This window comes from Aotus nancymaae, unplaced genomic scaffold (genome assembly GCF_030222135.1).
Source record: "Aotus nancymaae isolate 86718 unplaced genomic scaffold, 86718_ANA_hifiasm-v0.15.2.pri h1tg000002l, whole genome shotgun sequence".
Classification (NCBI taxonomy): Eukaryota; Metazoa; Chordata; class Mammalia; order Primates; family Aotidae; genus Aotus; species Aotus nancymaae.
In genome coordinates, this window is record NW_026988413.1 from 32,947,516 (window position 1) to 32,975,408 (window position 27,893).

The window sequence follows — 27,893 nt, forward strand, 5'->3', positions numbered from 1 at the left end:
TTTGTAAGTTTTTGATCAATTCTTAGTCTTTTATGTCATACATTTGGCAATTTATGGAAGTCCACTTTAAGAACTTCAGATAAGAAAGAGGCAGCTTTTCCTGTGTCTAGAAAGGAAGCAGTTATGAGATCTTTTCAAGAGCATATTGATTTACCCCTGTCTTTAGTGCGTCTGCATATAGACATTGCAGCCTGTAATTACCTCTTCCTTTCACCCAGTGGTAGCAACTATCTCAGGGCAGGTATTAAATCAAGATCCTGCTGACACTGAGTTATTAAATACCTGTGGCAGCAGGGCTCATGAGGCAGAGGGACTCAACATCCTGGCCCCATTTCAAATCAGAGTGAGCTGTACTGAGCTGTACTTTCAGAGATTAACATGCACACATTAATCATAGCCTAAACACTTCATCTGGTCTTGGACAGTCTCTCTTCCAGTGAGTTGAAAGCTCTTTATAGAGGATGAACTAATTAGTTTTCTTATCAGCTCTTTGAATTTCCAGGGAGGATGGACCAGGGTCCCCGTCCTGTGCTGAATAATGATCATCATAATATTTTCCATGTTTACAGTACTGGATTCTGAAATAATGCATTCTAGAATTTTTTTTTATAATGATAAATGTACCCACTTAGAATCTGACCATATTATACTTGTCTTATTAAGTGCTTTATAACTTTGTTTCTTGGATTGATGTGAGAGCCTGTATCTTCATTTAAACGTTGTGAAGTGCCTAGTAAGTACATGTTGCTCTCTCTTAAGGCACAGAAAGCCACAGTAAGGCAGCCTGTTAAAATGCAAAGGAGAAAACATGTCTCCTCATCACTTGCTTCTGGTGAGAAGGGTTTGCCCATCTCCCCAGCCCAACCAGCTCTTGGTCATGCTCGTGCTAGCCTTTTCCTCTTTATTCAGGAGGGCTGCCACACCCCACTCCTGGGATTTCTGCATGGTTTAATCAATGACCCCGTTTATCAGCAAACTTTTGCTCCTCTGCCTTATCATACTGGAGGTAGAAGCTGTTAACTGCCCACAACCCTTTGATTTAGAAGAGCCCTGTCTTCATGCACTCACAAGGGTCAGAGGAAGGGAAGGCCTGCTTTGGCTTTCTGTTCTAAATTCATACACATGCACACATATATGTCTTTTAAAAACCTACATTTTACCTTTTATTTCCTTTAACAACAAGAATGAGTGTAATTGTGAACACGAGTGAAAATAGTGAAAAGATGAAAATAGTGAAGTCTCTACCAAGGGAAATAAGATCTCCACTGTTCTAAGAACTACAAACCTTTGGGAGGTTGAGTCTGGATGGAAGAAGAGAGGTGTAGTGACACAGAAGGAGCATGGGCTTTGCAGTCAGAGATACCAGCCTTACCCTCTCTGTACCTCAGTTTACCCATCTATAAAATTGTGATAGCACCTTGTAATGTTGTTGTGCAAACATGAGACAACTTAGTTCAGAAAATGTCAGTCACCTCCCCTCCCTCACATGGAGTCAGGGTACCTACTAACTCATGGGCCACTGGAATACTCTTTAAGTGATTATGTCAGTTGTTCTTATTCTGTAAGAGAATGGCTGAACAGTAGAAACAGACTCAAAGAGCCAGGCCAAAGGACTATGGGAGAGATTTTCTAGTGAAACACAATCCTTTTGATTGGAGACAATCCAAAGCTCTGTATATGAAGCAAACAGTTGTTTATTGGGTGGCTCAGAGAGCTTGCCAAGACCACTGCTATAATCTGTAGGACACAAAGGATATATCGCTAATCATAGTTAATACAAAAGACTTTAGAGGGATTTATAACTTTCATAAATTAGAGTGGAGCACTAGAGTGAAGTGAAGGTAATTCAGTATGTCTTTTTCTTATTTGAATTCAGACACTTCTTGAGTGACAGGGGTAGAAGGGTAGCTGGAGATTTCAAATGCATGTGCCTCATGTCCCCATGTGTATTTTGTGAATGTTGGCATCATGGTGATTTGCATAGACACCCACTAAACTAAGGCTTAGCCAAGGAGAGTTCAAAGAGAGACTTGAGTGGTCCATCCTTAGCATCAGCCCAAAGGTAGCTTTGAATTTAGGGGTCTTATCTTCCAGTATTCTTCTAGCACTTATTTCCTTGCTATCAAGAAACTTCAATTTTATTTCTTTCAGAAATCATTCATTTTTATAATAAATGATTGAATCGACATCTGGGTACCTATGGGACTTATGGAAATATGGAAGCATCAGCTACCATCCTGGGTCTAGCTAGCATCAATGAATCTAAGATGATAATGACCACATTGGGGATCTTTTCGCAACCTTTCATCTCACTACCAAAGGAAAGTTTTAAGAAAGTTCTTACTGGGCACGCTGGCTCACGCCTGAAATCCCAGTGGTTTGGGAGCCCCGATGGGAGGATCTCTTGAGCCCAGGAGTTGGAAACCAGCTAGGCAACACAGTGAAACCCCGTCTCTACAAAAACATTGTTGCCCAAGTGTAGTGGTGCATGCCTGTAGTCCTAGGGACTCCAGAGGCTGAGGCAGAACAATCAGTGGAGCCTCAGAGTTTGAGGCTGCAGTGAGCTATGATTGTGCCACTGCACTCCAGCCTGGGTAACAGAGCAAGACTCTGTCTCAAAAACAAAACAAAAAAAATTCTTGCTCCCAGTCCTTTGGAAAGAGATCTGATCAGATTTTCTTGAACAAAAGGAAACAAAGGCAAATGTTTAGGACCCAAACCCTTTTTGGGTGAGAATGGTATATTTTTTAATATCCATAATGCTATATACACACCTGACAGATGTATCAACTCACAGAAAAATATTAGTTTGGTTTTTTTAAAAAAGGGAAAAAACTTCAATCCACATTTATTGAGATTACAAAAATAACAGCACATTTCATGAACTCATTACAACTTGGAGTTAGCAAAACATCCATAGATATAAAGAGCATCTTTGAATTAACTGCTTCTTGCCAATACAAATCTCACAACATAAAAAAGTTTATTTTCATATTTACAGAAGAAAGATGCTGATTGTTTCTTAAAATTCTCTTTGGAATTAATGGGTGAGATTATTTTTAAAGTCAGGGATCATTTTGAATTGAAGAAGGTATTTTAAAAACATCTCGCAATGCATTTTGTGTAATACCACTGAACAGTTCTGCATCCTCTTCTAAAGATCGTGTTTTTATCGCAGGGCTTCTGGAACTTCCACCTACAAAAATAGGGGATTTTCTCTCAATGAAACAACACACATGATAAAGTGAAAAATATCCATAGGATATGTCTCTAGCAGTATCCTCTGAGAAGAACTCAAGTATAGGCTGATTGTTGTTACATGGTAATAATTTTTGTTACCATGTTATACATTTTATGTTATAAATTAGGTATCAATCACAACTCTGTGGCAAAATTTTTGACATTGATGAATCCTTTTGGAATTTAGATTATATTCCCTGGTTTTCTTCTTAAGGGAATTAGGACATGTATATCCTGGAGTGTCTTAAAATGGTCCTGGCCCTTATATGACTAAGAGGCTGGGAAAGTGGCCCAGGTGTTCCTCTCAAATGGCAATGTGCTCACTTGTGTGCCTTCTCCTGATGTTTCAAACTTGGTGTGTTTGCTCTCGCACACTACAATATTGAAAGTATTGATAAGTATTGTGAGAAGTGACTTTGGTACCATCATGCAATGGAAGACAATTCATTTACTACATCTGTGCCCCTGTGTCTGTACTCCGGTTACTTACCCGCTTTAGCTGTTTGATGCTGCTTCCCCGAATTGCTTCCATGAGATTCTCATGAGCTGATCTCTGTGGGGTAGAAGGTCGGGAACTATCTTCCATTTTCTTCTCTTGCACTGACCTCAGAGAATTTTTTATTTCCTTTAGGATATTGTTTGGCTGTTTCTTGACCTTTTTCCCTTTTTTCTTTTTCTGTCCATTCTGTAAGGCCCGTTGGGCACTCTCCTGTTGTTTGATGACTTCTGCGATGTTTCTGGTAATGAGCTTTTTCTCTGGGAGTGGAGGAGGGGGAGGAGGAGGAGGTGGTGGCAGCTTTTGGGGAGGAGGGGGAGGAGGAGGAGGAGGAGGAGGAGGTGTGGCCACAGGAGACAGAGGGCGGCTCCTCACAGTCTGGACTTTTTTGGGGAGTTTTGGGGATGACCAGGGTGAGTGCCTGGGAGACACATAAGGTGAAGAGCTAGGTGTTCCTCTTTGCCAGACTTTGGTCCTAAGATTGGGTCCTCCATCATATCCCTCCTGCTGTTTTTGTTCCAGCAAACGTTTTTGCCTCTGTTTATCCATATTTCTTGTCAAGATGCTCGTCATGCTCATTCTTGGTCCTGGGAGCTCAAAATGGTACCCCAGCCTCAGCAGTGTCGTGTTCTCCTTCAGCAGCTTGACAATCTCCATCTCCACCTGGCTGCCCATGATGTGCCTCTGGTTGTGGAAACGCAGCTCTGTGAGCACCGTGTTGTGCTGCAGAGCTCTCATGATGGCCAGGATTCCCTTTCCCGTTATGAAGTTGGATTCGACGTTTACATTGGTGATGTGCTTATTGACTTTAAGCATCTCCGCAATGGCCATGGCTGCACTGTCATCAGCGTGTGTGTTGGCCAGACTGAAAGTCTTCACCACAGTGTTGTTCTTGAGGGCTTCAGCAAAGCGAGTAAGGGTCTGTGTTGTGATGTTCTCAATGTTGTTCAAATTGACTTCTGTGGTGTCAAGGTCATTGCTTTTAATCTTGTCCAAAGCGTCCTCAATCACCGTAGGATTTCCACAAGGGTGAATGGCAGCTGGGGACTCTGTGTTCCTCCCATTGCTGCCATTGGTCAAATTTATATTCTCTATTTGACTTTTAAATATCTTTGGCTTCGAGTTATCAGGATTGACGCTATCATAATTCACAGTTCCATTAATCCCTTTTGCAGTTTCAATTGTTCTTTCCTCTTCTTCGCTGTCTTCTTCCTCCTCTTCCTCCTGGGAGTCCTCCTCCTCCTCCTCTGTATACACTTCCTCAGAAACCTCACTGTTACTTTCAGTAAAGATAAGCTCTTCCTCACTTTCCTCTTTGTCTTCTTCTGCAACCTAAAGAGTATATTATCATTAAGCATCTTAAAAATGATACCATAATTTTAACCACATTTTTTTAACTTGCAAAAGTAGCAACTGGCAAGTGATATAATTTTATAACAAAAAAAAATTAACAATTCTCTGCTTCTGATTTGGCTAGTTCTCATGACGAAGGCTGACATTTTATTGCAGCAGACATTTCTCTTGTTTTCTGCAGAATATCCAGAATTCAACTTACTGAATAAAAATATATAATCATTTTGCTAACTTGAACAAATAAGTCAGAGCTTCAGCTTTAGAAAACCCTTGATAAATTTGTCCACCTCCTGAAGACAGACTCCTGACTGCTTTACTCTCCATTTACTTACAATGTAGCAAATTCAACCCTCCCTTCTGGAATCACTCCGTCCTTTCTTACTTCCCCATCTCAAGCAATCAAATGACAACAAAAATATACAATATTGTTCATGAGTTTCCTTTTTTAATGTTCAGACATTCCCACGTTACCATCCATATAGCAGATGTGACAGGAGGCAAGTGCTCTCTGCCAGGCCTTGCCTCCATGTAGACAGAGGCAGACCTGTCATTTGCTCCTCCAGCATGTATCTGCTTCTGTGACCGGCACAGGGATTCAGAGACTCTACATCACCTGAAAGCTGCCTCTGTACCTGTCCCTGATGTGGGGAAGGGAAGCCTAGAGGCAGGGCTGCTGCTCAGGACAGCAGGAGGTCAAAATCCAGTTTGATACAGAGAAAACATTCAAGTCACTCTTTTGGGAAAATCAACTTGAAACCTCCAGCTAGTTCAGGGTTAAATGAGACAGACTGCAGAAGAACAAGTGGGAAAGAAAATCACCCTTGGCACCCACTAGCTTCTAACCAGTAACGTGGATGGAACAACAGAGAACAGTAGAAAATCTTGAAGTAAGCCATTGCCCAGCCTGATGGTCTTAAATTATTTAGCATGTATCAATTATAAAAGGCTTTCAGGCAAACACAATTTCATTCTATCTTTGTCTTTCCTATTTACAAGACTTGCTTTACAAAGAAGCTCAAGTGACCCCTTGTTTCTCTTTTTCTTGCTGTCTTTCCTGATTAAAAAAAAAATAAAAGTCTAGAAATTGCTGACAGAATCTGATTTTTTTCTCCTGCTATCTTTGTAGTCCTTTCTCTTTATCTTCTCTACAGACCTGGGGCCCTGCCCTGTCCTCCAAGCCTTGATTCTTCTCTATATTGGCAACTTTTTTTTTTTTTTTTTTTTTTTTTTACCCCAAGGGCACCCGCCACCTGAGGCATGTGGATCTAGCTTTGGAAAACACTGCACTTGTCTCCAGGTTTGTTTGCCCAGTTGGTATCACAAAATAGCCTCCAGTTATCCACTGTTTGGAGTGGCAGGCACCGAGTGATGGCCTGGAGAAGGGGTCAGCCACTCCTGGAATGACTTGTCCAGTCTTAATTTACTCACCTCTTTGGGAGCAGGGAGGGAGAGGGAGGGATACTCTGTGTGTCTGTGTGCGTGCGTGCGTGCGTGTGTGTGTGTGTGAAAGACAGAAAGGGAGAAATGTTTGGTGGCAGCTGGTTGCAAATCACAAAGCAACAACACAAGAAAGAGTGAGGCTCTAGCCAAGTCTCCTGGCATATATGAGGGGAGAGAATAAGCCTTCCCTGCCCAGCAGTGCCCAAATGGATTAACCTGAGGAAGGAAAGAATTGTGGGCTGACTTCTCCTCACCCCCATTCCACTCCAAATTCTTTATAATTCTAGCCCCGGTAAAGCTGTGTGTAGTCATGTGTTTATGTGTGTGTGGTTTTCTTTTTACCTGTTTTAGTATTTGGAGGAAAGGGGCCTGTCTCAAAATCCAAGGTATACAGCCTTGTATGACACCATTGTATTTTTATTCCTTTTGGTTTTTTAAAGACACTCTGGCTCTATCTGCAAGAGCTGTTTTCCCCCTCATAATGTACCTGGAAAGATAATACCTGAAACTGTGAGTTGTATAGCATCTAAATGATAGCTCTCCCAGAAAGCCTTCTTTGACATCCCCTCCAATTATCCCTCCGATGCATTCCCATAGCACTGAACCCTCCCCCCAATAAAATACCTGTCACACTTTATTTTGTTCACTTGTTTTTCCCAGCAGACTTAGCTGTTAGCTGTTGAGAGCAGTGGACCATGTCTGCTTTGCTCACCTAGCACAGTGTTTAACATGTAGTAGGAGCTCAATAAATATTTGTTTACCGAATGGTTCTAAGTTGACATTGGTTAACAGCAACTGAGAGTCAGGACTAGACACAGGAGAAAATGCTGATAAAGCCTGGTGGGGTCAGGTGACAAACCCTCCCAGTTTGCCTGAGCCTGAAGGGTTTCCCAGGATTTTTAGTTATGATATCTAGATAGTCCTGGATAATCTGAGATGATTAGTCTCCCTAGGTGGGGGACATCTGGGGGAAGAACAATAAAAGGGGAAAAGGTGTCGATAGAGGCAAGGTGAGAGGATGCGAAAAACAGACTTTGCTAACTTTATAAATTATTCTGTCACTAAGGGACCTGTTTTATTCCAGATTTGGTATATGCCACTATGTTAGCGTTAACCCTGATTCTTTGGAGTATGGAGGTTGGAGGAAGGGTTTAGAATGAAGAAGTGGGAGGTAAGATGGCAAGGGACTGGACAAGGAGAAGGGGAATGTTAGTAAACGTGGAAAATGAATCATGTAATGAGAAGAGTGGCCGTTCATTTCTCCTGATTGCCTCCCTAACATTATGTATGTACATAGCACATTCAATGTTTGTGTTAATTGACAGTTTATGTTATTGGTAAGGCTTCTGATCCACAGTAGGCTATTAGTTAAGGTTTTGGGGAATCAAAAGTTATACATGAATTTTGGATGCTGTGAGGGCAGGAGTTGGTTCGCCTGACCCCCACATTGTTCAGGAATTGTGAGAGCACCAATTTTCAGACCCTATCCCCAGGTTTCTCATTCAGATTGAGGGGAGCTCTAGAATTTGCAGTTCTAAGAAGATCCCAGGTAATGCTGATGCTGCTGACTGGGTGCCCACCGTTTTGATATGTTCTTTAATTTTCACTTCTATGTACAAGCTATTAACCTGCAATGAGTTTCTTGACTTCACCTTGTCTCAGTTCTCAAGCACAGAAAGTTAAGAATGAAGTGAGATAAGGGGAGAAACTCATTGGCACCTGTGCTGAGATTTAGCCACTGCTCAATAGGGGGTCTAGATCTTTGGGGTTCTAGTGTCCCTGGGAGCTCCAATGCGATGTAAGTTTGTGTGAGCCCAGGTGGGCAGAAAGGCTGGCATTCAACAGGAATTGCATCTGCTCTTTATAAGCCTTTACAGAGCCAGCCACCTGATAATCAGTCAAGACCCTCGGCTCCTTCTCAGGGTTCCTACTGTGCGGCTCTTCACTTATGCAGCTCCCTTGCTCCCCCAGCCACCCCACAGCTGCTTGGAGATTTTTCCTGTGCTACAAAGTGGATTTGCACCCTCCATCAGCAAGCTCCTGCTCATCACACCTTGCAACTACAGACAGTTGGCCAGCAGGGAAAGTGTAGTGGGGGAAAAGTTAACTAGCCTAGAAAGGAACTGAAGTCCATAAACACAGCAGCCTCTCTAATTGAGCTGATAAGCCATGGGCAGGGATCAGCAAAACCTTTGGCAGGATCAGGTGGGTTCGTCCAGCTGACGATACATTTTGCCCTTTGGTTCCCACCACTATCATGTCATTGTGGCATTAAAAAGCCTTTGTTTGAATATTGATGATACACTGATTGTATAACCTGGATATTCTGAGACAGTTTTATTCTTTTTTTTTTTAATGAGACAAAGTCTCACTTTGTTGCTCAGACTGAGTGCAGTAGCACAACCATGGCTCACTGCAGCCTCAACCTCCCATGCATAAGCCATCCTCCTACCTCAGCCTCCTGAGCAGCTGGGACTACAGGTGTGTGCCACCATACTCATTTAATTTTTTTTCCCTCACCATATTGCTAGAGCTGGTCTCGAACTCCTAGGCTCAAGTGATTCTCCTGCCTCAGCCTCCCAAAAAAGTTTTGGGATTACAGGCATGAGCCACCATACCTGGCCAGTTTTATTTTATTAAAGAGAGTTTTAAATAATTGTGATAATAATTTCATTATTATTTTGACACTCATTTTCACATCAAAGAAAAAAAAATTCCCTCTTGAAACGATGGTTGTGGAGGAATTGACCTGCCCAAGTACTGACTTGTGTGTCCCTTCTAACTCCCCTTCTAGTTCCTCAACACTGTGGCCTTGGCAGACCCTGGCTGGATCCCAGGGGCCCTTCCTGCAATGATTGACATGGACAAAGTTCACACATATCTTGCTGCAATTGTGGCCCACATAACCCTATCATCAAGATCATCTAACAGCCCTAGATTAGTACTGTGGAAGTCTTGCCATTGGCTTTAGGCCATTTTGATTTTAGATGATTCCAACAGAATGCAAGGGTTTTAAACTGTTTTTCCTGACCTGTGTTCTTCCGTAATTCAGGAAGAATTTTTGTTTTGTGTTATATGGAAACTTTATTATCATTACTATTTTCCCAGAGAATAATAATCTTTTTGACTTCCTTCTGATAATGACTCATTTGGCAAATTCAAAGAAACTGTTTACTAGGCAGTACACAAGAGCTTTACAGACCTGAACTCTGATATAAGCACATTTCCTAACCTCAGAATCACCATCGTAAAGGAGACAGAAATCTTAGAGATCATCTATACAGCTATGCTGCAATGAGTCCTCAGACAGGTTTCAGGATGTGTTATTTTGAAATTCTATGCCAAAAGTGTATTTTGCACAAGCCCAGTGATATTTTCTTAAGGAGAAGGTCCATAACTTATCAAAATCTCAAAGGGGTTCTTTATTCACAAAAGAAACACTGTCTCTAACTCCCTCCATGTCCAGAGAGAAAGAAAACCCTGTAGAAGTGATTGTTCAAGGCCTGACTATGTGGGAACAGAGCAAGAACTAGTAACAAGGCCCTGTAACACTGAGTGTCATGTACTTCCCATCACCCGACACTTCTTGGTGTTGGCAAAGAAGAGCTATTTCACTATAGCTACTATCACAGTCAAAGCAACCAGCATTCCCACTTTTGTCTTTATAGGAGAAAATAAATATACTTAACTGAAAAAAAATGTGTACATGTTGTACGTATATATATATCTTAGGAACAAATATTATGCCACATTCCCAACTTATAGCTCAAACAAGACTTATGTTTGGCAAAATACTGAATTCCATACCCTGATTGTGAATTGTTTTCCTCTTGAGCTTTCTATTTTTAATCAATCAAGAGCCTCAACTAAGAATTTTACATATTATGATCCATTGGGTGGCCATAGCATTTATATGACTATTTCAGCCTGAAAAAATGTTTTAATAGCAAGTATAAATTAGTTACGGGAAAATTCAAGTGATGAGAATTGAGAAATTAGGGAAAACAAGTATCAGGGTTTGGGGTGGGGTGATGGGGAGGTGAGGTTAGCCAAGAAAAAGTTGAGAGCCTACCTTTCCACACTCCCCCAGCCTCTCCTTCTCCAAGAGTTTCTGGGACTCCTTTTCCCAATAGGCCATCAGTGCCTCTCTGCTGAATGTCCCCGTGGGGGTTTTCTCCGTCAGGCTCTTTTGCCTTAGCCCCACAGGAAGGTTGCGATCAGGTTCAATGTCTTCCAACTCTCTCTCTAACTCCTTCAGCTCCTCAGCTGACAGGGAGGCAAGGAGTTCATCCTCATCGATGGATTCATATTTACTGAGTCCTCTTCGGTAGCCAAAGGTGGACATGGTCCCTGTTTTGTCAGACCCAGAAGGAGCTTGAAGGACCAGGCATTCAAGGCAGCCAGAACCAGACAGGGAGGTAAGTGGCAGGCTGGTCAACAACTGGTGCTAGGAGTGGCTGTGGGAGCCTTTTAAGAGTGGTGATACAGGGCTGTGACAATGCAGAGAGGGGTGAAGGCATGGGCTGTTTTAAGCATCAGACGTCAGCTAGACATTTGAACACAAAGAATGTCACATCAGTGGTGGATGGAGGTCTCAGAACCAGTGGGGATTATTAACATACTGGCCAGGGCCATATTTAGCTGAGCCTGATAGCTCATGAGGACGGGCAGAGTGTTTCAGATAAGGAGTACACAGTTCTCACTTTGTATTCAAACAACAGGGAACAAAATTTATTTTGAAAATGACTTGCCGCCACCACCACAGCCATGAAAAGATTCTTTCATTGTAATCTTAGGGTTGAGAAATGTCTGCACAATACTCCATGGGTAGTTATTCTGGTTCTTCTATAAACATACTGTGGGTGGTATTGATGGAGACAGAAGGTCATAGTAATATAGTGTTTCATAATTTTGTTGTACTTCGCAGTTTACAAAGCACTTTAATAAATTTTTCTATTCATAAATCCTGTGAGATGAATAACATGATTCTCATTTATAGATGTTGGCAACTGAGGCTCTCAGAGATTAAGTGAAAAGTCAGAGGTCAGAGAGCTGAAAGTACGGAGAGGTGTCTTTCTCCATTGACCAAAATGCTTCCTCCTTCTCACCATGATTATTAGTAAAAAACTAGACTTCCAAATAACACTCCAAAAAGACAAACAATAGTACTGGGTATAATTTGTTAAAGACCAACATTATGCCATTCCAGGGTTAAGCATTATCTCCTTTAATTCCACAATCCTGTAAGGTGGACATTAGTGCCCATACTTTACTACTACACACTCAGAGAGGTTAAGTCACCAACATGGAAGCACAGAGCTAAGAAGTGAGAGAGCTAGAATCTGAACCCAGATTTGTACCTGGCCTGAAAATGGAAGAGATGTGAATTTGAAATTATATATATGACATGATCACTATGTATTACATGTATGTAACAAATTTTCTTATGTACTCCATAAGTTTGTACAAATTTTTAAAAATTATATATGAGCCTATTATTATATATTTGTTAAATCCATAATTTATAGGACTTCATAAATATAATATCTTAGCATACAGATATGTAAAATCTATTAAAAATATGCATACAAAAATACATTTATCAATGCATGTATAGTACATGATATTCTGATTATACCTTCAGCAACTGGTGAATATTTGGGTTGTTTCTGGCTTTGGGTCTCTAACTTTTATCTATGAATAATTTTCTATGAATTTACATGCAAGTGTTTGAGTGACCTCAGGTTTTCATTTATTTTGAGTAGGCATGTAGGAGCAGAATTACTGGGTTATATCGTAAATTTACTTTTTAAGAAACTGTAAAAAAACTGCTTGCCAAAATGGCTGTACCAATTTACATTCCAATCAACAATGAATGAGAATTCCAGTTTCTTGACATTCTCACCTATTATTGCTTGTCTTTCTATTATAGTCATTTTAGAAGGCGTCAAATGATAGTTTTAATTTTCATTTCCCTAGTAACTAATGATGTTCATCATTTCATGTGTTTATTGGCCAGCTTACATCATCTTTGGTGAAATATTTATTCAAATCTTACCTTCCCCTTTAAAAAAATTTTTTTTTGAGACAGGATCTTGCTCTGCCACCCAGGCTGGAGTGCAGTGGAGTAATCATAGCTCACTGCAGCCTCAGTCTCTCATTTATGCCCGTTTTAAAATTGGGTTAACTGTCTCCTTATATTGAATTGTAAGAATCTTTATATATTCTGAAGACAATTATTTTTTCAGGTGTATAATATTTTCTTGTATTCTGGGGCTTGTCTTTTGATTCATTTTGAAGAGTAAACTTTTTAAATTTTGACAAAGTCCAAGTCCAGTTTGTCAATTTTTTTTTCTTGTACTGCTTGGTGTTAGAGTTAAGAAGTCATTTTCTGGCCAGGCATGGTGGCTCACACCTGTAATCCTGTGCTTTGGGAAGCTGAGTTGGGCGGATCAGTTGAGGCCAGGAGTTCGAGACCAGCCTGGCCAACATGGCAAAACGCTGTCTCTACTAAAAATATAAAAATTAGCCGAGCCTGGTGGCAGGCACCTGTAATCCTAGCTACTGAGGAGGCTGAAGTGGGAAAATCACTTGAACCCTGGATGTGGAGGCTGCAGTGAGCTGAGATGGCACCATTGCCATCCAGCCGGGTAACAGAGTGAGACTCTGTCTCACAAAAAAAAAAAAGAAAAAGAAAATTTTTTCCAACCCAGGGCCACAGAGATTTACTTATATTTTCTTCTAAAAGTTTTATAGTTTTAGGTTTATTTAGGCTTCCTACCAATTTTGACTTATTCGTGTGTATATGTAAGGTAAAGGTAAATGTATATATTCATCATCTCTTTTTTTCTTGAGGCAGGGTCTGACTCTGTTGCCCAGGTTGGAGTGCAATGACACCATCATAGCTCACTGTAGCCTCTACCTTTGGGGCTCAGGTGATCCTCCCACCTTGACCTTTGGCGTGGTGGGACGATAGACAGCAAGCCACCCCATCTACTTCCTTTTTTTTAAATTTTTTGTAGAGACACAGTTTCGCCATGTTGCCTAGGTTGGTTTCAAACTCATGCACTCAAGTGTTACCCCGCCTCGGCCTCCCAAAGTGCTGGGACTACAGGCATGAGTGAAAATACCTTGTCCAAATTTATCTTTTTGCACACAGATATTCAATTCTCCTAATATCATTTGTTGAAAAAACTATCCTTTCTTCTGTTAAATGACCTTGGCACCTTTGTGGAAAATTAACCATAAATATTTCTAGACAGTCAATTCTGTTCTATTAATCTGTATATATCTATCCTTATGCCAATACCACATGGTCTTAATTACTATAGCTTTATAATAAGTTTTGAAATCAGGATGTGTATAAGTCTATCTAATTTTGCTCTCTTGGAAGAATGTTTTGGCTGTTTTTATGTTAACTCAGTAGGGTATCCTACTCCAAAAATACCTATGACACTTCTCAGTGATGCTAATGAGAAAGATGATGATCAAATTAGAAATAATGAGTTTATTTATTTATTTACAGTCTATAGCATATGCTTTTGTGTAACCTCAGCTCAATGAGGACACACCTTTTGTATTTGAATGGGTTTGATTTTTAGCAATGACATCAGGTCATGATAGCCAAATCTGATGCATGAGATGAGTTATTCAGCTGTAGTATCACATTTTAGGTAAAAAGATGAATAAGGATTACAACCATGTAAAAATCTATGTGATTTGGGGGAAAAAAAAGAAGAAGAAAAGACATAAAAATGATAGTACGAGTTCATTCTTTTGACAATTATATATTGGCCATATGTGATATGTTGACTACTGTGCAAGTTAAGGGCATATAAATATGTGAAAAAAGCACTAGAATTGTGTTTTACCCTATCTCTGTGGTGTTTGCAATTGTTCTCTAATATCTTTTTTTTTTGCCAATTTTTAGTAAACAATTGACTAAATACATATTACATGCTAGATTCTAATTTAGTTGCTTGGGTTAGAGAAGTGAACATGATCAACAAAGTTATTTCCTTCATAGAGCTTACATTCTAGTTGGGAGAGACAGACGATATCTAGACAAACATGTAAATATAGAACACATTCGATAAAACTTCTATGGAGAAAAATAGAGCAGCATAAAAGGGAAGGAAGATTATGGGAGTAATATTTCATCTAGGAAGATCTCTGTTTTAAGGTAACATTTGAACACAGACCTGGGCTTGATAACATGCAGACTATAATATACATTTAGTGTGGCTATAGCATAATTATTCAGATATTTTAGAATCATAGGTTCTCAGATTTCAAAAAGACTTTGAAATACATTGAATTTTCTATCACTTCTATACATGATCATCTAGTATTTGCTTAAACATCTTTAGTGAAAATAGCACATTTTCAAAAGCTCGTTTCATAGTTGAATGACTCAAATCTTCAGAATTTTTTTTTTATTGCGTTGTAACTATTCTCTTGAAAAATCCACATATTTTAAATTTTCTCATTGGAGCAACTAAGAATAAATATCGTCTCACAAATATTTCTTTTCCCAAATCTTACGTGTCCCATGAGTGACTCTGAAAATGGCTCCAAAAGAGAAGGCTTAATGCCTTTTGTTTGTTTGTGTCTTTGCTGTGTGGCAGCATCACAGGAAAAAAGCATTATGGCCTTTCAAACACACTGTCTTAAAAACAATGGTCATTTAGATATCCTAGTATATTTGTTACAAATCATTCCGATTATGATAATAATCATAACTCATGAATGATCTTATGAGTTGGTTCAAATAGGTTGGATATTTCCTGGTTCCCCCTGTAAGGATCCTTCACAAACTTTAAATCTCTTGGATATGATTATGCTGAGTGATCAAACACTACCCACCTGATCCTGACGAGAATTAAATATGGTGAGTAATTAAGATTTCTTTGGAGCCTTGTCTACATTAAAAAAATCCAGTCACATATATGTTCCAAGCATTAGCATTTTGTATTTTGAGATTTTTACTTGGTCACGTTTTGTTTTTGGATAGAATTGTTTTTACAGTCAATAATATTAAAAGTCTTTTGAGGATTAACATTTTTTGTGAAAAAAAAAATTCTATGTAGAATTCTATGTAGAAATTCTATGAAGAATTTCTTCGTAGTTCTGGCTTCCCAATCAGATATATGCAGATACACTCAGATACATACTGTCTCCCAGTATATTGGTAATTCCCTTTTTAGTGAAAACAGAGCTTCCCTTTCAACTTTTTTTCCTTTTGATTTCCTCCTGAAAACACTATCATTTGTTAGTTGGTTTTTTTATTCAACACACATTTACCAACTACCTTCTATAGAACAAGTCTGTGCTGGAAGCTGGGATTATAAACAGAACATGGAAATTGATCAAGTGTCTGCCCTCAAGGAGTTCATACTCCTGGGAGAGAGGCAGACAGCTGACGATAACATAGTGCAGTGCCGCCTCTAGCCAGGCGCCAGGGAGGGAAGAACCCTGAGGCACAGATAATAAAGAAGCAATATTGCCTATGTGAGTGGAGTCTGAGAAAGTCCAGAATCGGATAGAGCTTTCCAGGCCAAAAGAGCAGCCTCTGAGCAAACGTGCAGGAGCATGAAAACAAAAACAAAAATCAGACTTTGTTTGGCATAGGGGTACAAAGTAGGTGGAGATGAGGCAGAAACTGGCCCTGATTCATGTACTATTTTTTAAAAATGACTTTGGGTATCCACCCCTCCTCCCTCTTAATAGCAACCAGCATCATGCTCTTCATATGGTAGGTACTTATATATGTTGATTTTTTTCTTTATTTGAAGGGCTTCCTAGGCCATGCCAAAGAGTTTTGGACTTTATTACCATCTAGTGTTAGGTGGACATAGCTAACATTACCCTGTAGCCATCATTCATAGCCATAATTAGCTATAGTTGCCTAATAGGACACTGTTCACTTTGGCAAGTGTCCTGATTTAATGGAGACTCAACTAAGAGAGTGGTAAAATCTCATCAGTTCCTCCAAAAATCAACAATACCGGACCTGCCAGTAGATCTTATATTTCCACAAATAGTATTTATAGGGTGATCAGAGAGAGCTTCTAAATATACATGTATGTAATTCCTACTTCAGCCTAATACTCTCTATGGAAGGAGACTCCCACTTCCTATAAATGAGTCGCTTTGCTTGCAGCTTATGCTCTTGTGGCAGCTAATGTTTAGAAGATCTGAGAGGCCCTACCAAATGTTTCTTTGCTTTCTTACTTTATTAATCCCCATATTTCAAGAAGAATTTGGTAATTTCAGAAACTATTCCTAAAATATTTGTTTAGGCATTCCTATTATCCACAAAACAGAGTTAAATGAATATATTATACGAATATATTTAATTATTAATTATATATATCATATGTAATATATATTTTGTATTTAATTAAAATCCTCATTTCCACTGATCCTCTGCTTTATTCTACTATAGTCTTATATTTTTATTTTACTTTATTTCATTTTATTTTTTGAGACAGAATATCGCTCTGTTGCCCAAGTTGGAATGCAGTGGTGCGATCTTGGCTAACCGCAGCCTGTGCCTCCCATGTTCAAGTGATTCTCCTGCCTCAGCCTCCCAAGTAGCTGGGATTACAGGTGCCGGCCACCACGCCAACTAATTTTTGTATTTTTAGTAGAGACAGGGTTTCTACATGTTGGCTGGTCTCGAACTCCTGGCCTCTAGTGATCTGCCTGTCTCAGCCTCCCAGAGTGTTGGGATTACAGACGTTAGCCACCATACCTGGCCTACTATAGCATTTTATGACTCACAAATTTAATATATGTATTTTCAATGACAGGAAGGAGAGGGGAGAGAGGAAGAGAATCTCCATCTGAGTATATCACTGGTAGCTAAAACTCAACCTGCCCCAAACCAGTATTTAAATTTCCCTTTATACTTTCCCCACCCACTTTCCCAGCCTTCCATGTTTCTTTCCTTTTTTCCTTTTTTTGTTTCTGTTGTCACTTTTTTATTCTTTCCAAATTTTATCTTAGGTTCAAGGGGTACATAAGTAGGTTTGCTACATGGGTAAATTGCATGTTGCAGGGGTTTGGTGTACAGATAATTTGTCAATCAGGTAATCAGCTTCCACATTTCTGAAAATAGTATCCTCATCCACCACGTGCTGCAGCCTTTGTGCTACCTTTGTCCCTGCCTTCACCTACATCATTGTATTCTGTTGGAAGCCTAAGCTCTTATGTTTTAGACAGCTCTTGAATCTTACTTCATTTCTTGCTGTTGCCCCTGCTTGAATCTAAGCTGCTGTCCTCATTTTCTTGGATGATGGTCATGACGGACTAGCAGTCTCCCTGATGCCTTGCTGCGTGATCTTTCTTTCCCCTTTACCACAATGCAGCCAGAGTTAACCTTTTAAAACACAAATCTCATCAACTAATTTCCTGGCTAAAGCCCTCGAATGGTTTCCATTGTCCTTCAGACAGAACCTTTAACTGCAAGCTCTGGTCCTTCTACCATCAGGCCCTACTCACCTCTCCAGCTTCAACATGGGCCACGTCTTCCAGCTCTCACACTTGAGCCACTCTGGGCTGAATTGTCCACACATCCTTCATCCCTAAGCCACTGCACTGCTCCTTCCTTTGCCTGGAAAGCCTTTGCCTCTTCTACTTTACTCGAGTCTTAAGTAACACTTCCTCAGGGAGGCCTTTCCTGATGTCTGAAGCCAGCTTAGTTCTCCCAGCTACCACAAAACTATTTCACGGCGGTATCGCACTTGGGATTACCTGTTTCAAATAGGTCTTTGCAGGAAAAGCATTTTTTTCAAGGAAGGAACCATGTCTGCCCCATTTGCCATCCTCAAGGGCTAGCGTAATTATTCAGTATTCAGGAAGTAGTTACACACACAGAGAGAGAGAGAAAAAAAAAAAGAATACAAAATAGATGAGTTGGAGAGTAGGCAAGGGTGAATCCAGTGTTACAGAGCCCAAGAATTATGCAATGTTGGGAACCTCTATAATAATATAAAATTATAAATACAAAATTAGTTATAAAAGTGAAATGTATTTAAAGCAATAATAGAAATCATGATAAAGTACTGGGTCTTAGGTAATTTAGACTTCTTTCTTCTGTGATATCCTTAAGGAGTTTATCAGAAGTGCTTTCAGAGAAATGTGACTTCATTGTAACCTGGCTTCTCTCCCCACCAAGAGCTCTCTACTAATCCTGGAAACCCCAACACTCACAAGGACCTGAAGCTCACTCTTCATGGTCAGTCTGCCTTTGAGTATGTCCCCTAAGCTAATGAGTGAGCCCAACTGCCCACTAAGTACTCATATCTCGTGGTGGCATTTTTGTCCCTTTCATGGGTGCCTTTCTTTTTTTTTTTTGAGATAGAGTCTCACACTGTTGCCCAGGCTGTAGTGCAGTGTGCTATCTCGGCTCACTGTAATCTCCACCTCCTGAGTTAAAGCAATTCTCCTGCCTCTGCCTCCCAAGTATCTGGGTCTACAGGCGTGTGCCAGCACGCCTGGCTAATTTCTTTTTTTTTTTTAGTAGAGACAGGGTTTCACCATGTTGGCCAGGATGGTCTTGATCTCCTGACCTTGTGATCCACCTGCCTCGGCCTCCCAAGGTGCTGGGATTACAGGCGTGAGCTACCACACCGTGCCCTGGATGCCTTTCTTATTTAAATTGTCCTCAGTTTGCTGGTGAAGAAACATTGAAATCATATTGTAAACCAAAAATAAGATCCTAAGCATGCTCCCCACCCCTGATTCTATTGAACAGACAACCCTATGGGCCAAGGGGACCCCAGAGAAACCTGAAGAACTGAATTTTGTCCATGATGGGAAGGTGGTCAGACACACCTCATTATACCCTCTCTGTTTTTTAGTTTAGGCACAACTGGCCAGCATTAACATCAGAGATCATAATGAAACTGCCTTTACGAAATTATGCCTGAGGCAGTGAAAGAGATCTAACTTAACTGACTCCATCTTGCTTCTAACCCCCAAACTGTCCCTATTCATTCCTGGGGGTAGGCTGAACTAACTTTGGAAGAAACTTAGTTTGTAGTTTAAAACAAAGATGATAACAGCCCTTTCCCAAAGTAGACTTACTTCTTGCCAGGAGACTAGATGTTTGCCTTTGTAGGGCTAATGTTAGTCACAGATTAGAAATCATGGTTTAAGAGTCATGCAGCTGGAGGCCACAAGATTCTGACCCTCCGTAAACTGCTCCAAAGATCAGTGCCTGAAGTATTTTGCAGACCCTGCACTTGACGGCACCACCCAGATCAATATACTGGCTCATCTGATCTTGTGGTCCTCACCCAGAAACTGACTCAGCATAAGAAGACTGCTTTGACTCCCAGTGATTTTGTCTCTGACCAGTCAGCACTCCCAGCTCACTGGCTTCTGATTTGAGTAATAATAAAACTCCAGTCTCCCACACAGCCAGCTCTGCATGAATTACTTTCAGTTTCCCTGTCTTGATGAATTGCTCTCTCTAGGCAGTGGGCAAGGTGAACCTCTTGGGAGGTTACAGTAAGACTGACAAAAGTCTGTGGCATAAGATTCCAAATTTCAACGTGACTCTGGTATAGTATCACATGTTCTCTGAGGGCTGCCACCTATGAGACTTCCTTTACTTAACAAAGGCCTTGGCTTCTACAACCTCCTTGTCTTAGCTCAGACATTTCTTTCTACTGACTTCTTATGTTTTTAGACAAAGGTTAATTCTTTCAACTAATTGCCAATCAGAAAATGTTTAAATTCACTTGTAAGATGTCCCCTGCTTCAAAATACCCTGACTGTTTAGGATGAACTAACGTTCATCTTCTATGTATGATTTATGTCTTTACTTATAACTCCTGTCTCCCTAAAATGTCTAAAACCAAGTGCTGTAACTCAACTGCCTTGGGAACTCTTTCTCAAGATCTCTTGAGACTGTACCTTAGGCCATGGTCACTCATGTTGGCTCTGAATAAACCTGTTGGAATATTTTACAGAGTTTAGCTTTTTCATCAGCAATATGTTACATTATCATTTGCAAATATGGGAAACTGGAAATTCTTTTATTCTCACAAATGTTGAGTCTACTGTTAACAAGCTGTTCCTAACGTTCACCCTCCCTCTGCACCTGCCTTAAAAAAATAAAAAAAGTCTTATCTAATTTCTCTCACTGCACAGGTGCAAGGTTGCTGCCTGAAATAGATCTAACATGTTTCCCAGTTACACAGAAGGGTTTGGGTTTTCAGCATTTCCTACAGATCACTTGTAATTAGGCTGCTGAACTAATGTAATGGCTCCTAAGGAAGTTAAGCTTCCGACATTGCTCCGTCAGTTTGCTGGAGCTTCTCAGATAGCTGGGAAAAGGCTCCCAGGGGAGAATGTCAGGCAGAGGTCAGGCTCTGTACAGACAACAACCAAACAGGCCAAAGGGATCAGATGAGAACTGGCAATACCCTTATCAAGTCTTCACTCTTAGGTTTGGCAGCCAAGCAAATCTCCCAGCTATGCCAGCTTGTGGTAGTGAGCATGAGTCAAATTTAAAATTATTAGAGCTATTTATAATATCTTGCAATTGTATAACATTTATAGTTTATAAAATTATTTATTTATTCGAGACAGAGTCTTGTTGTGTCACTCAGGCTAGAGTGCAGTGGCGTGATCTTGGTTAATTGCAACCTCCGCCTCCTGGGTTCAAGCAATTCTCCTGCCTCAGCCTCCTGAGTAGCTGGGATTACCACCACACTTGGCTAGTTTTTGTAATTTTTTTTTTTTTTTCAGTAGAGACAGGGTTCACCATGTTGGCCAGGCTGGTCTCCAACTCCTGACCTCAAATGATCCACTTGCCTCAGCCTCCCAAAGTGCTGGAATTACAGGCGTGAGCCACCACACCTTGCCTAAAATACATTTATTTACAGTCAATGTACCAGGCAGTACAACATGCTAATATGATCTCCATTTAATAATTATGTATATTAACACTTAACATGTTTGAGAGAACACTTGCTGAAGTAAATACTACTGAATTAGTTCCATTTTACAAAGGATAAAAGCGGGTTCTTAGGTTCTGAGAGGTTAATAAATCCCTGTAAGTATGCGCAGCTAGTGAGTGATGGGTATAGTTATGGTCTAATGAATCCAAGCTGCTTCTCCCATTGAGGTCTACTAGTTAGGCATTTCAAAAGATATCAAACTGAAAGAAGGATGGGATGAAAGACAGAGATTTGTAGTAGTGTATCTAATGCTTCAGCTGTGTATAGTAGCTCTACTTATTGTTTGTTAATCTGATTCAAACATGTAATAATGAGTCCCCATAAGCAAACAGAAAGATAAACTGCTAATGTTAAAACTGTAAAGACCAAAGAAAAATATTTCCAGAAAAAAATGAGAAAGAAATAGCTGAATTTATCAACCAAGTCTTTCATCTTACATAGCAGATGGTGAATATGGAATTCCACTTTTGAAACAGGAAACAGATTTAAGTTCTAATAAAAGGAAATTTTACTTGAGGTGGACTGGAAGGTTCAAATAATGTTCACCTAAAGTTCTAACAAAGGAAATTTTACTGGAGGTGGACTAGAAGGTTTTCCATTCATTTCAGCAATTACCCTTCCTCAAATCCTGAGTGTTGGTCTGACAAGTTTGGACAGAGCTGGAAGAATGATGTGGAGGGTGAGCACCCAAGACAGGGATCTCCTTGGTTTGGTTCCCTCCTCAGGGTCATGATAACTGTCACTTTAGAAGACTCCAGGTTCTGCAGGTAAGTAGTACCTTAAAGGGCAGAAGAGTTGAGATCTTGCTGTGAATGAGGGTAGAGAGGTAAAGTCAGTTTAAAAGTACAGGAATATGAGGACTCAATGTGGCCCGACAATGGGACAGTTAGTGCTTGAAAGCTGGTTACTGAGATTTTATTTGAAATTTTATCATGAAAATCAAAGGCACTGTCTTTTCACACAGACTCACAGCTCCTAACTGACCTTTACTTCCACAGCGCCCTATGTTTTTGAGATATGGGGACTGTTGAATATTATCCTTCTCTGATTTCCACCCCCTACCCCATCAGGAGTCCCCAGTTTCTCTTTGTTCTCCTTTCTACTGCATCCTCAGTGAATCAGAGCTGGTTTTCAGAGCAGTTACAAGGGACCCATTCCACTGGTAACATGATCCTTTTCCAGTTCATGCCCTTAACAGGACTGGAAACTTTCACTTTTAGCTCTCCAATCGACATGTTTTGTTGCATTTGTTTTCTTAAATACGTATTCTTAAAAGGTGGAAAAGTTATATTACAAACAGCATGAAAATGTCAGAGGCTGATAAAACAAGCTACATGTGTTTGGGTTGAGGTCTAGTAAGATTGGTGAAGGCAGCAGGTTTTGTGTTGCCCTTGAAGAATGTGTCATCTGCTTTTAATGACCTTATCAGCAGGGCGAAACCAATAAATCATGTGCTGCCAGCACTAGGACCAAGTGCTTTCCTCTGAGCCAGATGATTCCATTGTTGTGTTGGGCCTCTCAGTGAGGTTGTAAACATGGCATTCTCTGCCAGTAAGACACATGTTCCTCCTGTTCTTTTTTTTTTTTTAAGGAGACACATTGAAGTGAAATTTACATATCATAAAACTCACCTGCCTTAAGTGTAACGTTCAATGTTTTTTTGTTTTTAGTAAATTTACTCATTTGTGCAACTAACATCACAAACCAATTTTAGAACACTTCCATGACTCAAAAAGATCCCTTGTGCCCATTTGTAGTCAACCTTTGTCCCTATGCTGCAGTCCCTGGCAACCTCTAATCTGTTTTCAGTCTCTCCATATTCACTTTGTCTGGATATTTTAATTTAATGGAATCATATAATCTATGATCTTTTGTGTCTGGTGTCTTTCATTAAACCCAAAGTGTTTGAGGTTCACCCATGTTGTAGCATGTTAACAAACAGGATCCCATTGTATGGATATGCCACATTGTGTTCATCCATTCACCAGTTGATGGTGAATTGTTTCTGATTTTTGGCTATTGTGAATGATGCCTTACTATTCTTGATGAACTAAAAATGATTGTATGGAAAGAGCTTGGGATTTGGAGTCAAGTCCTAGCTCTGACGTTTACTACTTTAGTTAACTATCAGATTTATTCTCTTTATCTATAGAGTAGAGATAATTAACCCCTTCCTTCCCCTGTTCCTAGAGTGGTTGTAAGAATCAAGTGAGATGATGTATGTGAAATTCTTTGCAAACTCTAAAACCCAGGACAAATGAAAGACATTATTGCAATAGTCTTTCCAGATGTATTCAAATGGACTAGATGTTTTTCAAGATATTTTCCATATTCATAGAACAAATTATTAAGCCTTTGGGTTGTAGAAAATATCTATACTTTTCTTCTATGGACTTGGGAGTCTCATCCTTTTTCCCTTATCAAAGTCCATTATTTTAAAAAAAGTTCAGATACCATTCTACCTCTCCTAAATGTATTTGTATTTTAAACATATTTTTGATTGTCAAATAAGGTTTACTGTTGAAGGGAGTGTCTTTAGATACTCTAGAATCATTGTAGGAAGTATACAAATCACTATAGTTGAAGTTCTGATTTAATCAGGGCACCCTCCAACTCACAGACTCAATTTAGCTTCTTGGGCACTTCAGATAACTGCGCAGGGCAGGCCCACAATGAGAGGACTGGGTGCAGAGTCGAGCTCAGGTTGAGAGGTTCCGGTGAGTCAAAGGAAAGCCTAAGCAAATGTTGGCAGCCTCTAGTCGAAGGTGATTAAAACTGTTGTTTCATTGAAATGATATTAAACCAATTTGGGTAACCATATATTTAGGGGTATTCAGACACTCAGAAACATAGCAATTGCAAAAACATGCAATTGCTGACCACTGAATGGAATGTCATGCCTGGATATTTAACTTCCACAAAACCTGAAAACTAGTTGCCATGAGAAAACAGTGTGGACTTGGCCTCAAACAGAAAGAACTGGCTACTGGTGTCTCACACACACTCAATCCAAAGGTAAGTATCACATTTAGTGCCTTCCATACTTTTTACCTGATCCAGCCGTATAGGATGCTTCCAAGAAGTTTTATCTTAAATCTCATTGAGAGATTCCAGAAAGATTCATGGAAGATTTCCAGAGCAAGAGCAATGGCTGTTCCCAGTTTCCTGGAGTCTGAAGCACAGAATGTGAGTACCTGTCAAGTGCCTCTGGTAGAATCATTGGCTAATGCAGCATTAGAACTCAGGCGCTCCCAGTGCCCAGATTCAAATTACTGAACTGTCTCTTTCCCAAAACAGCAAATCCCCAGACATCTCCAGCATTCCCTGAGGTTACACAACTCAGGGCACTGAGGTCAAATAAATCTATTCCTTCTACTCATCTTCTCCCCTGAGAAGCCCTTTCTTCCCTTGTCAACAATTGATCATTAAGGCTTTACTAAGGAAAAGAATATGTGGGGTTTTACTGCCTAGAGACAATTCTCTGCAAGTTTTCATTCCGTGAATGTTGTCAAAGTATTTAGAAATGACAGTGAGATACCATATACATTCCTAACAATTCTTTTTTTTTGTATTTTCAGATGTAATGACAGTCTACAGCCATGTACCATAAGACCAAGGTTCTTGACTTTTGCAATTCTGACATTGGCGCTGCCACTGTATGGTAATAGTGGTAAGAGCTCAGGTTTCATGTGCACTTACTCTATGTTGGATATAGTACTTTAGAGAGTTGGCTCATGTCTTGTCCAGAACCAACCAGCAAATAATTTGCAGAGCCTGGTTCAAAATGATTCAGAGTCTGTTTTTATTTTATATTTTAATGATACTATTTATCTATATAAACTTAAGACACTGTAAAAGTAATTGATACCTGTTTTGGTATCTTTTTATATTTTTTAAATTGACAACAATTGTATATATATAAAGTATATAGCATGATGCTTTGAAGTATATAAATATATTGTAAAATGGCTATATTGAGCAAATTAATATATTCATTACCTCACACACTTTTTTTGTGAAGAGAACACAAAATCTACTCTCTTAGAGGTTTTCAAATATACAATGCACTATTGTAACTATTGTCACCATGTTGTACAATGAATTTCTCAAACTTATTTCTCCTGAAATTGTGTACCATTTGACCAGCATCTCCTGAGTCCCCTCACCTCCCGGCTCCTGGTGACCATCATTTCACTTTCTGCTTCCGTGAGTTTGCTCTTTTTAGATTCTACATATAAGTGAGATATGTCTTTCTGTGCCTGGCTTATTCCACGTAACATACCTATTTAAGTACAAAGTATGTGTCCTTGCCCACTGCATTACCTACAGTACTGCAGTAAATGCCATACTACAATGCATGTGTGTTTGTTTATGTGTAAGTATGTATATGTCATGTACTTGTGTGCATATATTTATATAATGCACATTTTCATAAAAACACTTGAAGCAGCTTATGTTTTTTAAAGATAATTTCAATATTTATTTTAGATACAGGGGTGCGTGTGAAGGTTTATTACATGGGTATATTGCATGATGCTGAGGTTTGGGGTATGGATTTCTTCACTCAAGTAGTAAGCATAGTTCCCATTAGGTAGTTTTTCAACCCCTCCCCACTTCTGCCCTCCCCTTCCCCCACACTTCTGCCCTCCCCCTCCCCACTTCTGCCATTCCCTTTCGCCCCTCCCTCCCCACTTCTGCCCTTCACCTCCTCTCTCTTCCCCATTCTGCCCTTCTCCCACCCCTCCCCCTTTCCCCCTTCCCCCTCCCCCTCTCCCCCTCTTCCCCTCCCCCATCCTCCCTCCTCCCTACTACTCCCTCCTCCCCCACTTCTGCCCTCCTCCCTTCTCCCTCTAGTCGTCCACAGTATCGATTGTTCCCATCTTTATGCCCATGTGTACTCAATGTTTAGCTTCCACTTATAGGTGAGAACATGTGGTAGTTGGTTTCTGTTCCTGCATTAATTCTTGTAGGGTTATGGCCTCCAGCTGCATTCATGTTGCTGAAGCAGCTTATAATTTTTATATTCCCAAGTAATTTCTGACTGGAAGGTGGTTATATACATAAGAGTATGCAACTTGAAACCAAAATTTGCCTAGGTATTTCTGGTAAAAGGTCAATGACAAGAGAAAAGCTTATGTATGTTCTCTGGGTCATAAGATCCTCCATCTTGTTGGAGTTTCCATGCTGTCTGACCCATAGGTTCTGGTTGTTCAAAAGCCTGCATTAAAGGTGGTGTTGCCTATGAATATTTGCTGCACATTGATATAATCATTTTCACATCTTCTGCATTGACAGCCTATTACCAGGAAACATGTTCTGTGCCTAGTTAAAATGATTAAACCATATTCTTCAGGAGGTACTTGGTTTCAGTGTCCTTCTTAAAATTATCTTTAGCTGGAAATGGAGATCCTATTTAATGATGACCTATGGAAAAATAAATAAAACACACTTAATGAGAGTTCAGATCTGCTTCTTTCCGCCCAGACTCTCTGTGTGATACGAAACAAAATCCACAGGGACTAAAACAGGCACAGACATCTTGGCAGCATGGGGGAAGATGACATCCAGACTCTGCCATGTTGATTCCACAGTGGTTAGACAGGCTCCACTGTAGAATGTTTGGCTTCTCCTAGTGCTGACTGGGGAGGAGCAGCTGTTCCCTTTCCCGGATAGTGACATGCTCTAGAAGAAACAGAGTCCTCATGAGATGGAAATTAATTCCTTTTTCCATCCAGCCATCTCAAAAACAAAAACACTGCTAGAAAAGCCCAAAATGTGGTGAGTAAAAGATCAAATTTGATTTAGATACAGCAATTGCTTCTTTTTCATAAGATACATTTTTCTCTTGCTTTACAAATGCCAAAAAAACCACTTTTAAAAACCCTTAGCACGTGCAGTTAATTCATATCTTTATATCAAAGTATTTCTTGAATATTATCTACATAAACATATATCAAAGAAAATGTCAAAGCTTTAGTGAGCAAAAGTCTAATGTATGAAGTATCATAAAGCAGACTTATAACCACAATATGATTGTTTTATTTATTAGAACAATATATTTAGACGACAATACATTTTACCCACATCTAAGAGTGCAACACAAGAATCATAAAATCCTGTATACAGAATGTTACAATTAAAGATAAATATATTACAGTTTAACTTATGTATAAAACATATCCTCTAGGGAATATAAGAAGTTAAATTATAACCCTAATTTTACAGGTTTTTTTAATACGTATTTATCTTTCAAAGGTAACTAAAGCTAAATATAACTTGAAAACTTTACAGACCAGTGAGATATTACTGTTGAAAGAATACAGTAATAAGATAAAAATAAATATAAGAAAAAAACACTATTAAAATCTAAAAATAATAACATTAAATAA

The 27,893-nt window shown here is 39.8% G+C and overlaps 1 protein-coding gene and 1 long non-coding RNA gene across 2 annotated transcripts in view; one reads left to right on the forward strand and one right to left on the reverse strand.

Annotated features, from left to right (window-relative positions):
* Positions 1-2,706: 2,706 nt before the first annotated feature.
* LMOD2 (leiomodin 2) lies at positions 2,707-10,987 on the reverse strand. The gene is made up of 3 exons (XM_012474014.2): positions 10,602-10,987; positions 3,731-5,068; positions 2,707-3,196 (listed from the first exon to the last, which is right to left on the reverse strand). Exons 1-3 carry the CDS (start codon positions 10,872-10,874, stop codon positions 3,170-3,172), a joined length of 1,638 nt encoding a protein of 545 aa, XP_012329437.2. The 5' UTR covers positions 10,875-10,987; the 3' UTR covers positions 2,707-3,169.
* Positions 10,988-15,551: 4,564 nt separating this feature from the next.
* Positions 15,552-27,893, forward strand: part of LOC105732041 (uncharacterized) — a 31,228-nt gene continuing 18,886 nt past the window's right edge. Inside the window, exons 1-2 of the long non-coding RNA XR_010341746.1 lie at positions 15,552-25,174; positions 25,651-25,710. This is a non-coding gene — a long non-coding RNA (uncharacterized LOC105732041). The remainder of the gene's footprint in view (positions 25,175-25,650; positions 25,711-27,893) is intronic.